At 41.0% G+C, this 17,096-nt stretch overlaps 1 protein-coding gene across 1 annotated transcript in view; it reads left to right on the top strand.

Moving 5' to 3' along the window:
• Positions 1-6,419: 6,419 nt before the first annotated feature.
• DERA (deoxyribose-phosphate aldolase (putative)) overlaps positions 6,420-17,096 on the top strand; it is a 70,149-nt gene continuing 59,472 nt past the window's right edge. Inside the window, exons 1-5 of the mRNA XM_014540138.1 lie at positions 6,420-6,519; positions 7,144-7,241; positions 8,626-8,773; positions 10,951-11,046; positions 13,187-13,321. Coding sequence (XP_014395624.1) covers positions 6,420-6,519; positions 7,144-7,241; positions 8,626-8,773; positions 10,951-11,046; positions 13,187-13,321 — 577 coding nt within the window. The remainder of the gene's footprint in view (positions 6,520-7,143; positions 7,242-8,625; positions 8,774-10,950; positions 11,047-13,186; positions 13,322-17,096) is intronic.

The following is a 17,096-nucleotide window of genomic DNA, read 5'->3' as shown; positions in this document are numbered from 1 at the left end:
CCCCCCCCCTACATGAATTTCATGCACCAGACCTCTAGTATATATATAAAAGCCTAAGCAACCGAATGACTGGTCGACCGGTCACTATGATGTGCACTGACCACCAGGGGGCAGACGCTCAATGCAGGAACTGCCCCTTGGTGGTCAGTGCACTCCCACAGCCACTTCCCACAGTCCCATTTCCCCTGCTGGCCGACCCTGATAGGCCTTCATCGCCGGCCAGGCCGAGGGACCCCACCTGTGCCTCTAGTAGTTACATGTTTGTCTGGTTCTTCTCATTAGAACAAGCTCTTTAGAGTAGGATTTTGTTTTTTTCTTTCACTGCTGAATCTGCAGAGCCTATAGCAGTGCCTGGCATTGAATGGATGAATAAATGGAAATCCTAGTCAGACCGGGGAGAGCCCTCTAGGGCATCCATGCCACCATTGGACATTAACCAACCCTTCGAACATTCTGAAAGAGTGTTATAACCCATGTAGCCGTGGATACAAGACCTACCAGAAATGACAGCCAGATGGAAGAGGAGTGTAAGCAGATAATAGACAAGATTGCTGCAGAGGAATCAAGTTGGCTTTTAACTTGGTGCCAGCAATTTAAGTTGAAGTATTTCAGAGGGTGTAATAAACTCATCAATGACCTAGACTTGGATTGGAATCCTAAAGAATGATCTGGTTGGTGATGTGTGTGATGGGAATTAGCGATTAGGGGCAGAGTGGCTCTGGGGAGATGACAGAGTAGCAAGGCTCTGAGTGCTGTGGCAGTATATGTTGTCAGGTTGCTGGTGTCTTGGTGTGTAGAGCGTCTCTCTGGATTCTGAGGACTGTTGGAAGAGTTGGCTAATGTCCAATGGGGGCCTGGATGCCCTATATGGGCTCACCCAGGGTTTATTGGATACTGGGCTTTGGGAGGAAGACTAATTCTAGACTCCATCTGCTGGTAAGGATCAGGCTCCCAGCACAGTCTCTGGCTTGTATCTTTCTGGCTTAGGAACTGGGCGAAGCTGAGTCTGCTCATTTATATAAATTGAATGTCTTCTGAGCCTGGCTGGATCAGGCATGTACTGATATTTAGGGCTCTTTTTTAGTAGCTAAGCTAACCTTTTCCATGGCTAAGGTAGAAAGACTAGATGCGATCAAGTTGATACTTCACTAGTTTCAGTGTCTGAAGTAAAAAATAAATTTACTGTGATGCAACAGAAATATTGAGCAGCAGTTTTTGTGCTAGGCACTTGTACTGGAGGGTGTGGCTCATCCCTGGGAAGTTGCAAATTAGAATTGAAAATAAACAACACAGAAATAATAGTCGATTAGCAAGAGGATCTCAGTAATAGAGTCTGGGATGAAAACTGTACAAGTGCATATCAGAAAATGACTGGAGACAGCACTAGGGAACAAATTCAGGTGGTACAATCCTATATAATAAAAGGCTAATATGCAAATCAACTGAACGGTGGAACAACTGGTCTCCATGACACGCACTGACCACCAGGGGGCAGATCCTCAATGCAGGAGCTTCCCCCTGGTGGTCAGTGTGCTCCCACAGGAGGAGCACCGCTCAGCCAGAAGCCGGGTTCATGGCTGGCAAGCACAGCGGCGGTGGTGGGAGCCTCTCCTGCCTCTGCAGCAGGGCTAAGGACCGCTTGGGGGATGTCTGCCAGCTGGCAGGCGGACATCCCTCAGGGGTCCCAGACTGCGAGAAGGCGCAGGCCTGGCTGAGGGACCTCCCCACCCCCCAGTGCACGAATGTTGTGCACCAGGCCTCTAGTTCCATATAAAAACCCAGGAAGAATGAAAAGAGAAAACATGGGAAATGTAATCTTTCATACTCTTCCAAGGTTTTTTGGGGAAAAGTCTCTAATAAAGTATCACAATTTCTTTTTTTCTCCATTAGGAACAAAGGTAAAATCAAAATACAAAATAAACCTTCTTTTATACAGTTATTTGGTGTTATATGTTTTATATTGTGAAGAAGTTCACGGATAGCCATAGAAACACAAATGGGAGTGATGGAAAGGCTACAAAGTAGATTTTTGGGGAAAATGATCTCTCTCCACTGAGACTGAAACAGGAAAAATAATAATAATAAAGAATTGTGAGAAGAGTCTTTGAGAACAAATTTATAAATGACAGAGAGCCTGAAAGGCACCAAATGACATACTAAGAGAAACCATGGGATTTTCTTCACTGGAGAGTGTTAAGAAAAGAGTATTACCGCCTTCCAATTATGATTTCATATCTATTCTCCCCAAAGACACATGTACTTGAAACCCCTCCTGGCCCCATAAGAGTGGATTCTATGGTCCTGATGAGATTGTGTGCAATAGAATCACTTCTCCTGGAAAGGAGACGCTAAAGGGTACTCGAGTAAAATATTAAAAATTATGAAGGACATAACAAAGGCCAATCAGTTCTTTCTTTTCCCCAGACCCCATAATATGAGAACAAGGGTTATTTGATGAAATTAAAGAGTAGCAAATTAAGTGCTAATAAAATGAGATAGTCACTTATAATTCATTACCATGGGAGGTCACAGAGGCAAATTCTGTGGCTAGATTAAACACGGGGCTGGGTAATTTTATGACCACTAGTGATATTTTTAGCAGTGGAGCCTGATACTGTGAGCAAGGTAATCCTATTACATTCTCCAAGAGATGGTTTGCAGGGACCTCTGGCAAGTGGTATCTGAGAAGTGTGAGAGTAGGCCTCACGGGTTCTAACCTTTGGTGGGGGATTGTACTAAAAATTAGTTTTTAAGATGAATGTCTTCAGGTATCCCATTCACGCTCAGTCCCGACTTCTCTTGTGGAGATCCAAAAGTCCTCTCTAATCAGAAGCAATTAGAGTACAGAGTTTCATTATACCAGATGCTAAGTCCTGGAGCTCTATTATATAGTAACGTGACTAGAATTAACCATGCTGTATTGTATACTGGAAACGTGCTATGAGGTAGATCTTACATGTTCTGCGTACGCACACCCAAAAAAGGTAGATGTGTGAGGCGATGGATATATTAATTACCTTGATTGTGGCGATTAATTTACGGTATATATAAAATGTATATCAACACATTAAGTTGTAGCCCTGGCTGGTGTGGCTCAGTTGGTTGGAGTGTTGTCATATACATACAGCGGTTCTCAACCTGTGGGTCGCGACCCCTTTGGCAGTCGAACGACCCTTTCACAGGGGTTGCCTAAGATCATCCCATCCCGCATATCAGATATTTACATTATGATTTATAACAGTAGCAACATTACAGTTATGAAGTAGCAACAAAAATAATTTTATGGTTGGGTCACAACATGAGGAACTGTATTTAAAGGGCCAGAAGGTTGAGAACCACTGCATTAGAAGGTGGTGGGTATGATGACCAGTCAGGGCACATACCCTGGTTCCGCAGTCCAGCACATGTAAAAGGCAGCCAATCAATGTTTCTCTCTCTCTCTCCCTTCCTCTCTCTCTAAAGTAAATAAAAAAATTAAAATAAAATCCCCACACAAAAACAAACAGCAAGTAGTACACCTTAAATATATATAATTTTTATTTGTCAATTATACCTCAATAAAGCTGGGGGGGTGGGAAAGATAAACATTAAAAATAAAAAGCAACTGGCAAAGACTTCTAGAATAGATCATTTCTGGACTTTGGGAGCCATTTAGCTAATTTATTGAATGCTATCCATGTATTAAGCACTTTGCTTGGATTTTTAAAAATCTGTTAGGAGAATGAGCATTTAGAGAAATTAGTGCCATTCAGAAGGAAGGGAAGGGTACTGAAGGCAGATTGTAAAGGAGCCCATGGAAGAAAAAAGAAGCCAAAATAGCTCAACCTCTGTGGTTCAGAGAGGGTTCACGGAGAAGGTGACATTGGACTGAGAATTCTTTATTGAGATATAATTGACATGTAACACTGTCTTAGTTTTTATGTGTACAACATAATGAGTTGATAAATATATTGTTGTGAAATAATTGCCACAATAAAATTAGTTAACCTTCATCACCATGCTGTTATAATTTTTTTCCTTGTGATGAGAACTTTTAAGTGATTTTAAATATGCAATATAGCATTATTAACTGTAGTCACCATACTGTACTTTACATCCTTATGACATTGATTTTGTTACTACTGTAGAAGTTTGTACCTTCTGTCCCCACCTTCACCCATTTCACACCCAACCCTCCACACCCTGCCTCTGGCAACCACCAATCTGTTCTATGTATCTCTGAGTTCAGCTTTTTTTTTTTTTTTTTAATCCTCACTGGAGGATATTTTTCCATTGATTTTTAGAGAGAATAGAAGGGAGAGGGAAAGACAGAGAGAAATATTGATGTGAGAGAAAAACATCAATTGGTTGCCTCCTGCATGTGCCCCGACCAGGGCCTGGGCTGGGGAGGAGCCTGCAACCATGGTACATGCCCTTGAGCGGAATTGAACTGGGGACTTCTCAGTCCACTTGCCTATGCTCTATCCACTGAGCCAAACCAGCTAGGGCTGAGTTCAGCTTTTTTTAGTTTTGTTTTTTTAGCTTCCACAGCTAAGTGAGATCATATAATATTTGTCTTTGAATGAATTATTTCACTTAGGGTAATGTTCTCAAGGTCCATCTGTAGTGTTACAAATGTCAAAATTTCCTTTTCCATGACTAAATAATATCATAATATTCCATTTAATTCTTTATTCATTCATTTGTCAGTGGACAATTAGGTTGTTTCCATATCTTGGCTACTGTAAAATAATGCTGCAGTGAAAATGGGGGTGCCCATGTCTTTTTGATTTAGTGATTTTGTTTCCTTTAGGAAAAAATCCAGGTAGAATTGCTGAATCATTTGGTAGTTTTGTTTTTCATTTTTCTGAGTAACCTTCATACTGTTTTTCAGAGTGGCTGCACCAATTTACATTCCCACCAACAGTGCACAAGGGTTCTCTTTTCTTTATATCCTCACTAACACTTATTTGTCTTATTTTTAAATGTGTGAGGTGATAGCTCATGGTGGTTTTGATTTGCATCTCCCTCCTGATCAGTGATGTGTAGCATCTTTGCATGTACCTGTTGGCCATCTGTATGTCTTTGGAAAAATGTCTATTCAGATCTTTGAACTGAGTCTTAGAGGTTGAGTAAGGGCTCACTGTCCAGGCGAGATAAGGAAAGGCATTCTAGGCAGAAGGGACCGGCAGTCTGCACAGGTCCAGAGACAGAACATGGTGGAATGTCAGTGAACTCCCAGTGCTTTGGAAAGGCTGTACCACAGAGCTCAGTTGGTAGAGAAGGAGAAGACAGGGCATGAGAGGGAGGAGGAAGTCAGATTATGAAGATCGGGATTGCCTGAGACCTCTCTGGCAGCCGTGGCCGGAGTGGGTGGGGAGTAGAGAAGAAGTGGGGAGATGCTTCCAGGAAGTGTCACATGAAATAAAGGGTAGCCCCTCAAAGTGTGCCCCACCGTCATAGGCTTCCCTCTTTTGACTATTGTCCATGGCTGCCTGGTGGTGAGTATTGTATTTCACCAAGCTGCTTGCTTCACTCATTTTTACTATTTGCCGGAAACATTCTTTTCCATGAACTTGATCACCATTAGTAGTAGTTAAAAAAAGTAAAAGAGCCCCCTACCTTTGGTTAGAGAGAAGTTCTTATAGGTCTCAGAAAAACTGGGATGAGTCCAGTGTGTCTATCTGGTTCTGTTCCCTTGGGGTGGGGAGGAAGAGGCAGATTTCATGTGCCTGACCTTAGACTCCAGTTCTCTGTGAAGTTGGTTCAGCAGACAAGCAGGAACAGATGGATTGAAATGTTAAAAATCTGTTTGTTAAATGATTTCGGCTAACACAATCATTTAATTAGGGAAAAAAGCACCCAGACTATGTTCCTTCTTCAGTGATATTTAAAATAAGAATATCATTATTAATCATTCAAATGCTAACTTGCAATTTCTACACCATCGAATGGAAATGAGAGGAAGAGAGAGAAGTAGAGAGAGAGAGAGAGAGTCTTTTGTAGAAACTGACTATCTTTGTAGTTTTATTTTTGTGGTAGATGCAAATAATTTATTATTTGTGTCGTTACATAGTCCAGTATGCAATCAGCAGTTTCCCGCATCACTTTATAAATAATAGTTGAATTGTGACACATTTCCTCATGAGTAACCTTTCCTACAATAGTCCTTTAAGGCTCTGCTGAGAAGATTCTTTAAAAACATGAGGTTGCTAGAGGGATGTAGAATGAGGTTGGTTATAGAAGGCAAATGGGTGAGGCCACCTGTGTTACAGAGTGTTGGTGGGTGCAGTTGCACCGCGTGTGCACCCGACACTGTGTTTGGTTTGGACACTCAGAGATGAGTAAGGTCATGACTCACAACACAGGAAATACAAGAGACAATTTTACCCCAACTCCAATATGAACTGATACAAGTTCCCCAGTAGAGAGAGATCCACATGTTGGCTCTGTGCGGGGAGCTGGCAGTGTTTTCACAAAGAAAACCATACAGGCTGGGTCTTAAAGTAGAAATTTCAGTCAACCAGCGGAGAACGGCGGGTGGGATGGCGTCGGAAAGAGCCTTTCAAAACCGAAGCGACAGAGATGTCTCCTGGAATTTTGAGCAGCTTGTTTCTGTTCCTTTTCCTCACCTCTGCTATATCAATGTTGTGATTTCTAATACATTCTGAAAAATTCCCCTTTGAGGAAAGAACGGGTTGTATCATGTCAGCATGTAGTGGATATTAATCTTGTCAGTGAGGGGGTAGTGATTGAGGATTCCTTTAAGGCCCAACATCAATTCACTTAAGTATGTTTTAATCGTTTGCTCTCCTGGCCTGGGCACTCACACATAAGTCTTCACTGTCAGAAGCGAGGCACGTGGCCCGGGCAGTACAACATGTCCCCCCCATTGTTAGACACGTCGGTGTAATGAATCAATGCAGGCTCTTCCGGTTCCAAATGTACTTAACTTTCCACGAAGCATGCCTTTTCATGACTGGGCTTCTTTCAACAAGGTTATTTATTTGTAGTTGCGCGAAAAAGAAACATAAGCTCTAACAGAGCTGTGGTGCCAGATGATAAATATATCCTTTCAAGGGCCATGTTAAAAAAAAAAAAAATGGGTGACTGTATTTAATAAAACTTCTTAAGTTTTAAAAAGTATTCTTCATTCCCTTTTAGACCTCAGCTGGATCTCCAAAATACAAGTGAATCAACCGGCGGTCCTGAGACGCGCTCAACAAATCCAGGCTCGCAGGACCGTGAAGAAGGAGTGGCAGGTAAGGCTTCTTCTTAGTGCCTGTACCTTCCAGTGCCTGGCTCTTCCCTCAAGGCCGCAGTATTGAATTTCGCTCAAGATGCATCTAACCTTAAAAGATTGCAGCTGTCCATGACTTATTTTAATAATTCATATATGATGATGATGGGTTGGAGAAAGATAACACATTTATCCAAACAAGTTAAAATTGTTATCACTCTTGAGTGGCAAAGCCGCAAATGATTTTGAGGCATCTTTATTCATGAGTGCACTCAATGGCATCTTTTCTCAACACATTTATTCAGTTTCTTAGACATACCTCCTTTGGATGGCTTCTATTTTAATTTTCAAACCGTAACATCCAAACCGGGTGTGCCCACTGTTGAGGCCCTTAGGTGACCTCCTTTGACCATCGTGTTTTCCTTCGTATTAATTTTCATAAATCATGTTTCAAAATTCAGAAAAATGATGTTGCGTGGAGTACTTGTGGTAAGCGTATTCTCCTGTGGCTACCAACCAAAGACGTGCTATGCCTCGCAGGACTAAAAGGAATTGAGAGTCCATTTTACCAGGGAGGCAAAGTGTTGTGATCAAATCCTTTTGGGTGACATCTCACATTTTGTTCATCTTTGGAGATATGCTGATTGAAAAGTTAAAAGGAAACTAGTCAGAATGAGTTGTGAGATATGAATATTATTTAAAAATGGAATTGGATTAAATCGAAACAAACAAACAAAGGAGTTAGGGAGTCTTTTTGTTGTTGTTGTTAATCCTCACCCGGGGCTATTTTTCCCATTGATTTTTAGAGAGAGTGAAAGGGAGGGGGAGAGGCAGAGAGAGAGAAATATTAATGTGAGAGAGATGCATCGATTCGTTGCCTCCTGCACATGCCCTACGGGGATCAAACCTGCAACTGAGGTATGTGCCCTTGACTGGAATTGAACCCGGGACTCTTCAGTTGGAGGGCTGGTGCCCTAACCACTGAGCAACCAGCTAGGGCATGGAGTCTTTTTATACTATCTCATCTGAGATCCCAGGGCTGGAGGTGAAACGTAAAACAGAAATGCTCTTGTTCCCACGTTCTTCCATGTGGGGTAGCTGTGAGGGGCTCCTTGTGAATGAGATGGAGAAGTCAGATGTGGGGAGACTGGATCTATTAGGGATTTCAAATTGGAATATCTATGGGAGAAAAAAAAATGTAAGACTGCTCTTCCCCCTTTTATTTTATTCTATGTGATACTCAGGTTGTTGGTCACTCTTAGCAATGTTTATAACAGAATGATATGCTGTGAATAGTATAGATGTCAGCTTTTAGCATTCTTGTTTGTCTAGTGATTCTCTGCTAACTAACTGGGTTGGAGATTGATTTTTTTTTTTAACCTTAGTTTTATTTTCCTTCAAACCAGGCTGCTTGGCTCCTGAAAGCTGTTACCTTTATAGATCTTACTACACTTTCAGGCGATGACACATATTCCAACATTCAAAGGCTCTGTTATAAAGCCAAGTATCCAATCCGGGAGGATCTCTTGGAATCTTTAAATATGCACGATAAAGGTATTGTATGGTGTATAATCTGTCTGGGTTTTTCCTTTTACAATACTGATGACTAAATCCAGAGGGCTTAAGACAAGATTCAGCTGCTAAAATGATAGCAACAATAAAATCCAAGTGATAGAATTGTGTACACAGACAAATAATTAGATTCTTCTCTGAAAAACAGCAGGGAGAGAATCTGAGTCTTATGTGTAAGTCTGTTCTTTCCATCATGGATTCAAGTTGCTGGTAGAGAACTTCTTGATTTTTCTTTTCATTTCTTCAGTTTTTAGAAATTTTCTATCTAGTGACTCTAAAATACTGATTCTGATTCCCCAGCCACATGTGAAAAAGCCAGTCTCATTACTTAATAATCACGTCTCATACATAAAGTATTTTCTGTGAGCAAATGAAATACTTTTGAGAATAAAATGCAAATGGGAAATATTACATGCTTGTATATTAGGTTCGATCTTTTGAGAAAAGTTTTATTCACTTTCTTAGTATACATGAAAGAACTTACAGCAACTTTAGAAAGTTGCTATAAGTACAAAACTTTAATATTTTAGAAGTGGAGGAGACCTTTGAGAGTCAGTCTCCTTATTTCTAATATTTCTTTTTAAAAAATATGTATCTTTATTGATTTCAGAGAGGAAGAGAGAGAGAGAGACATAAAAACATCAATGATGAGAGAGAATCATTGATCGACTGTCTCCTACATGCCCTACACTGGGAATCGAGCCCACAATCCTGGCATGTGCCCTGACTGGGAATTGAACTGTGACCCCCTGGTTCATAGGTCAGTGCTCAACAACTGAACCACGCTGGCCGGGCTCTAATATTTCTAAATGAGGAGACCAAGACCTGGACGGCTAAATGCTGTTTGCAGGAGGACGTGCCCTGTTGTTCGCTGGGCTGGTGTCAGGAGCCAGGTCTTTCCATGAAGGGTGTCTGTAATGAGTGCAACTGGATATGTAGATAAGTTGTAGACCTAAAAAACTGGACAGCTTTTGAAAAATATTTATGATGTTTTTCTTAAGTTGACAATAAAAACAACACCTACTAGTAATACTTAATAGTAACAGCTTTGGGGGAAAGGGGCTAAAAAATGTAACAACTCTGTATGCTTTATGTTATTGTTTTGTTTTATAGTGTCTAATTTAATTTTTATTTTTGTAAGAGCTTATTCCTCAAAATGGAGGTTCCAGATTTATTTACTAGAGGCTCGGTGCATGAATTTGTGCACAGGTGGTCTGGCTGGCTGCCCTGATGGGGGCCCATTGGGCTGGGCCGGCAGGGGGGAGGGGCCGAGGGCAGTTGGCCGGCTGGCCCCACCTCTGATCGGGGTGGGAGGGACCGATTAGGGGCCAGACCAGCCTGGGGAGGGGGTGGGGCTGATCGGGGTCTGGATCAGGCTGGTTAGCTGCTGCAGTACACGTCATAGCCACCGGTCATTCTGGTTGTTCTGCCGTTCCATTCACTGGGCTTTTATATATATAGATTATTTTTTATAAAAGAGGGGGTAGGATTAATTAAATGTCATTTTGCTATACTACCCTGTAAGGTTAGCTTATATTTTTCTTCATCCACTTTCTGAATGCTGGACAAATCTGGATTTTGTTAATTACATGAAATAAGATATTTTTATTGACCCAAGACCACCACCCTTATTATTTAAGAATTTTTAAAAAGTCGTGTTATGTTAACTTTAAAGAACAATGTATCACAATTGTTTTATTCTATGACTGTAACGATGAGAAAATGGTCCATGTTGTCAAGAACTGGAAAGAAATGTGGAAAATAAAAACCGAACATATTGTCAAATTACAGTGGGAAGGCTGGGGAGTGTTGAGGGGGGAGGTAGGAGATCAACCGAAGGACTTGTATGCATGCATATAAGCATAACCAATGGACACAAGACACTGGGGGGGTGGGGTGAGGGCATGTGCCGGAGGATAGGGGAGGTCGGGGGAAGGTCAGTGGGGGGGAAAAAAAAGGAGACATATGTACTACTATTTGTAATACTTTAAACAATAAAATAAAATTTAAAAAAATAAAAATCTTTTAATTTTTGCCGCATCATGGGGGAATTCTTTTTTCCTCTCATTTTGATTTCTGCCGATACTGTGCTATAGATAATAGTTAAAGGCATATTGAACTTCACATTCAGAAGGCTGCTGTGCTTTCTTTCTTCATAGGCATCACTACGGCTGCCGTTTGTGTCTACCCTGCCCGCGTGTGTGATGCCGTGAAAGCGCTGAAGGCTGCTGGCTGTACTATTCCCGTGGCATCAGGTAAAACTGGTGTGGCTTTTGTTGATGTCTTTCAACATGTTTCCAGTTCTTCGGCTCAGACATCTTAGGGTTTTACATATAGTTGTACACTATGCTTTTAATCAGTTTTATGTATTTGATCGGTTGTATTTATTCTTTTAGTATTTATTAATTGCCTTCCAAGTAGCAATTAACATGAACTAATTACTAATTCCTTTAATCAAAGGGAATTATATTCTCAAAAATATAGACCTGTATCCCTGTCCTTAAGGCAACTTAGTTGTTTTGGAGGAATAATCAAATTTAAAAAATCATAATGCCAGATGTGTAGTATATGATATAAATGTAAAATATGATAATAAAGTCATGCAGAAGGAAGTGGTAACTCTGAGCGGGAACTTATTTATTCTGCAGAGGTTGGTGACACTTGGAGAGTAAGGGAATGCTTCATAGAGACAAACAATAACTGCACTGGGTCTGAAAGGGTAAGGGAGTTTACAGTGTTGAGAACATAGGGAATGGCATTTAGACAGAAGAACGAGTGTGGGTGAAGGCAGAAGCATGTTCCGAGAACTGCAGGTGGTTTGCAATTGTTGGATCCTAAGGTGGGACAGAGTGGGGGCTGCGGGAGTTGAAGCTGGAGATCTTACGGGAGACCATGCCAGGCTGTGCCATTTGGGCTGTGTTCTGGTGATGGGGAAGATACCGAAAGGTTTTAAGTAGAGGCAGACCACGATCCACTTCATGATGTCCTGAGTTAGGGCATGGTAGTGAGCAAATGAGAAGGGGTGAGCTGGACTTAGGGAGACTATCCCTGTCCCTGTGGGAGATGATGAGAGACACCCCAAAGCCTAGAAGATAAAGAAAAGAGGGCTTGTTCAAGAGTTACTGACTTAAGATAGACACGTAGGACATGGCATAAGGGAAAAAAAAGTCTTTTTAAAAGCTTCAATATAGTGTGTGTGTCTGTGGGTATGTGTGTGTGTCTGCCTCTTACACATAGATATATGGATGGATGAGTGGATGGACGTAAAATTAAAATTTACTTTTAAAAGATGTTGGAGAGCCTGGCCGGTGTGGCTCAGTGGTTGAGCCAAGAGGTCATTGTTCAATTCCCGGTTAGGGCTCCATTACAAGTAGTAGGCGTGCAGGAGGCAACTGATTGGTGTTTCTCTCTCACTGATGTTTCTATCTTTTTATCTCTCTCCCTTCCTCTCGCTCTGAAATCAATAAAAACATATTAAAAAAAAGATATTGGAGGAATATCCTGGTGCTTTAAAAAAGTATCTATGAAGATTGTTAATTTATTGTATTCAAAATACATCAAAAGAAACATTATGTACAGTATATATATATCGATCATATGTGAAGATTCCCAAAGTATTTGGCAGCTACACCTTTATTGATGTTAAATTCTCAGTCAATTCAGCTTTTCCTCTATACAACAGAGAAATGTGCCTTCCTCTAAGGGAGCAGACCCAAGGAATTTAACAACATCAAGGTAACACAAGGGATTATCTATAGCTATCAGAATGGAATTGATGATGCATGTCAAAATGTTTAATACTTTTCCGAAACTGTAGTTGTGTTTTCATTTTCTTTATATTTGGCCCTGCTCTTCCCAGCTCTGTCCCTGCCCCAGTTTTGTGGACTGATCAGGTGCTTTTTCTTCATTCTCTTTCCTTTATTCCTGTCTGCTTAGCTGGTTGTTTTAATATAGGCATTGGGAGGAACCTACCTTACAATTTGGTTACAATGGCTAAAAATGTGAACGGTAAATAAAAAATACATTGAGGGCCACCTGAGTGGGATGCGTAATTAGTGTCCTGATATCAAGATAGGGATACAGCTACTATTTTATGAGCATCAGTGTGATGACATTTTTTTAATTGCTATTTGCTCAGAGTACCCTCATGAGCATCTCTGAAGCAACTTGATTTCAGGTCTTCTAGACGCGAGGATATAATGCTGATGTCTGTCCTAATGCCATTACTATATGAGATAACATTCTGTTTCTTCACACTTAACTTATCAGGATATGCATGAAGTTTTTAAGTGTCATGAATGCTTTGGTCTTTAAATGCTGATTTGTTTTGTCTGAAATTCTTTGTTGACCAAACGAAGTTCCTTCCTTTCTTTTCTTTTTTCCGTTCTCTACCAGTGGCCACTGGCTTTCCAGCTGGACAGACTCATTTAAAAACACGATTAGAAGAAGTCAAATTGGCTGTGGAAGATGGAGCTACGGAAATCGATGTGGTAATTAACAGGACCTTGGTGCTGACAGGCCAGTGGGAAGGTAGGTGCATGTCCTAACCTACAAGGGAGACACAGTTCTTCCCTGGTGGACGAAATGGTGGGGATCGGGTCAGAGACAGCATGTTTTGGAAATGATTGCTCCACATCACAAGTGATTGGATGGGAGGGTGAGTCTAGGACAGTGGTTCTCAACCTTCCTAATGCTGTGACCCTTTAATACAGTATCTCATGTTGTGGTGACCCCCAACCATAAATTATTTTCGTTGCTACTTCATAACTGTAATTTTGCTACTGTTAATGAATTGTAATGTACATATCTGATCTGCAGGATGTATTTTCATTGTTACAAATTGAACATAATTAAAGCTTAGTGATTAATCACAAAAACAATATGCAATTATATGTGTGTTTTCCGATGGTCTTAGGCGACCCCTGTGAAAGGGTTGTTCGACCCCCAAAGGGGTTGCGATCCACAGGTTGAGAACCGCTGATCTAGGAGAAGCCATGGCTAAGATCACTCATCCTTGTGCCCCTGATAAATCCTGGAATTTGCCTACCTGCATGAGCTTTTTAGATCCTTCTGAGTGCTTAGGTGAATAGTTATTTCCATGCAGTAGATTATTAACTTTTATCCTATTCTATATTGTTTTGTTAATCAATGCAATAATCACTCCAGGCAAGTCTTTTATGCAAAGTGTATTTTAATATGATGGAGGAAATTTCCCTTTTATATGTTAATCTTTGTGTATTTTTAGGATGTGGAATTATTAATGTCTGCTAAGTCTGTATTTACTTCTGTTCTTGACATAGCTCCTATGAATATTATTTCATATTCACCTTTGAGATTCATGATTTACTTTCACACTGATTGCAATGGGATGTTGCCTATTCCAGTAACACACTATTGTCTTTTATAATTAGACTAGAGGCCCAATGCACGAAATTTGTGCAAGAGTAGGCCTTCCTTCCTCTGGCTGCCGGCACTGGCTTCCCTCTGGCACCCGGGACCTGGGCTTCCCTCGCAGCCCTGGCTTGGTCCAGAAGGTCGTCTAATTAGCATATTATGCTTTTATTACTATAGATAGTAAAGAAATAGATTTTACCTCTCCAGGGCAGCTGTCTTTCCTGTGGCCTCTCAGTGATCAAACTGCTTCGATCTTGTGGCTCTACCATCTCAACATGAGGCCTCTTCAGAACATGTGGCACTCACACCTCTCTTTAATGCTTTGGCAGGAATGGCACATGCCACTTATGCCCACAGACACTTGATCAGAACACATGGCCTCGCCTACCTTGGAGAAATCTGGGAAGTGTAGTCTTCTGGGTACTAGGAAGGAAAGGAAAAACAAATATTGGTGTAAGTAATGTCTACTGTACTTCACACACCTGGCAATACTTCTGTTCTAGTGTCACACGGACATGAAAGTGTGTCCAGGTGTTGGAGTTTAGGTTTGGTTTTCTTTGAAATCTTGAAGTCATTTCTCCATTGTATTTCAGCTTCCTGTATTACTTTTAAGAAATCCACCACCATTGTGATTCCTTCTGTTTTTCTCTGGAAGTTTTTAGGATTTTTCTCTGTCCTTTGTATTGAGGCATTTTATAATGGTGTGGATCTTTTACTTTTTAATTTTTCATCATTAGGTTTTTGTACTAATTGCTGGAAGATTTTATCAACTTTACCTTCCAGTTATTTGATTGATTTAAAAAAATTATCTCTAATTTTATATTTGCAATTTTATGATGTTTTTCTTGTTTACATATTATTTTCTTTTTATTGCATTCTCTATTTTGTGGCTGTAATACCTGTTAATTAATACAAGTTTTTTTTTTAAGTTTAAAAAAATAGTTGTAGATATAGAAGTATAGTTTATATTGTAACCTGTGCTTTGTCTCTAGAATACTACTAATTGGAAAATAAAATACAGTAGGAGAGGGGTTTTGATATAATTGGCAGTCCCTTAATGGACTAGGAATGGTTGTTTGTAAGAAATGGTAATTTCCCAATAACAGGCATTCATGCAAAATATAACAACACATTTTTGTCCTAGACCATATTTTTCTATTAACCCTTTTTTATGGTGTTAATAACCTCTTGACCCAAAGCAAATGGAAAAGGAACATTTAATATTAGAAATTGTAATTCTAAATAGAAATCAGTAATGACTTAGGACTTTTTTCACTGCAGTATTTTGTCTTTCGGTTCTCAATTTGGTTACACATTGTATTTTTTCAGTGTTATGTTTTAATATTAGCCATTTATTAAAATATGAGTCTAAAATTGATTTCTTGGAATTTGCTGATGGAGGGGTCTGTCGGGCTATTATACATTCAAATCTGGGTCCTTCTCTGTGTACTGAGGGTGTGTAGGACCTGGTTAAAGAAAGAAAGGATCCCATTTTTAAAAACCTGGCATTCAGAGTGCATCTCAACCATGTCTGTGGTCACAAGGTCTATGATCCACAGTTTAGGATATGAATTCAAAGGGGAGATTGTAGGGGCCTCATATTCCTTCTCTTGGGTTCTCCATGGTGATGATTTCAAATCTCTACTGTTCTCAGACTTTTAACTCTTCTGCTCACCTGGAGGCTCCTTCACTCTTAGCTGACGACCTACCTGCTACCTCTCAGAGAAGAAAGAAAACATTAGACAGGAACTCCCTCAAGGTCCTTGCATCAGATCTGCTTCCTTTTATACTTCCTCTCAATCCAATCCCTCTGTTATGCCGGGGCTTTCATTTTCTTGCACATTTTCGGAGGCCTTACTCCATTTATTGGCCTTTTTCCCCCCTCCTGTTTCTTTAGCCTCCCTCTACTTGCTCATTCTCATTAGCATCAGACATATGTAAGCTTTTCTTATTCATTAAAAACCCCACATGCCACCTTTCCCCTTTGTCTCCAGCTAAATTTCCCTTCCTGCTCTTCCCTTCCCTCCCCCGATGGCTAAATTCTTGATTCAGATGTCATTGTTACTCTTGAATCTGTTCTAGATACTAATGCCCTCTCATTTCACTGTGCCCAGGGGATACCCTTCCTTCTACTGAGCTTTACTGTTCAGCAGCATGTGACACATGCTGGGAACACTCTATTGCCATGGTTCTGGTGACTGTATGTCCTTCAGGTATTCCTCCGTGATTCTGATTTCTCCTGCATCTTGTTTACAAGCTCCTCCGCCTCCTCTGACCTCCCTGAGAGTCGGTGGTCCTGGGTCCTGCCCTCGCCAGCTCTGCGACCGACCTCCCTCCAACGCGGCACACACGCTCTCCTCTCTTCTCTGACTCCGGCTACGTCCCCTGTGCTGAAGACTCCCACACCGTCTAGATGTCAGATCCTGAGCCTTGCCTGCCTCCTGAACTCATGTTCCATTTCCCCACTAAACTCTGTTGCTTTTCATCCATCCTTTTCACATAAGCAGACAGTCAGAAATTGGTGAATCTTGATCCAAGCAGAGAATCTTGACATTTTTTGGGGAAAAATGCACCTCTCTCCAACTTAAACACTTTCTGTTAAACACAGTTTTATTTCAGCACCGTCGTGTCCGTGCTTGTGTTACTCTGGAGCACAGTGATTCTCTCAGGGGCAGAGATGTCTGAGGGGACTTGCCCCACAGCTCCTGGGCCAGACTGCGGTGCTTTCTGACTTCATGTCTTTACATTGAAACATTGTTGGTGATGCTGCTTTGCCTGGCCCTTTGCTGTTAAGCTTTTTTTTTTTAAATATATATTTTATTGGTTTTTTACAGAGAGGAAGGGAGAGGGATAGAGAGTTAGAAACATCGATGAGAGAGAAACATTGATCAGCTGCCTCCTGCACACCCCC

This window comes from Myotis brandtii, unplaced genomic scaffold (genome assembly GCF_000412655.1).
Source record: "Myotis brandtii unplaced genomic scaffold, ASM41265v1 scaffold237, whole genome shotgun sequence".
Lineage (NCBI taxonomy): Eukaryota > Metazoa > Chordata > Mammalia > Chiroptera > Vespertilionidae > Myotis > Myotis brandtii.
This window is presented reverse-complemented; position numbering and strand designations above follow the sequence as displayed.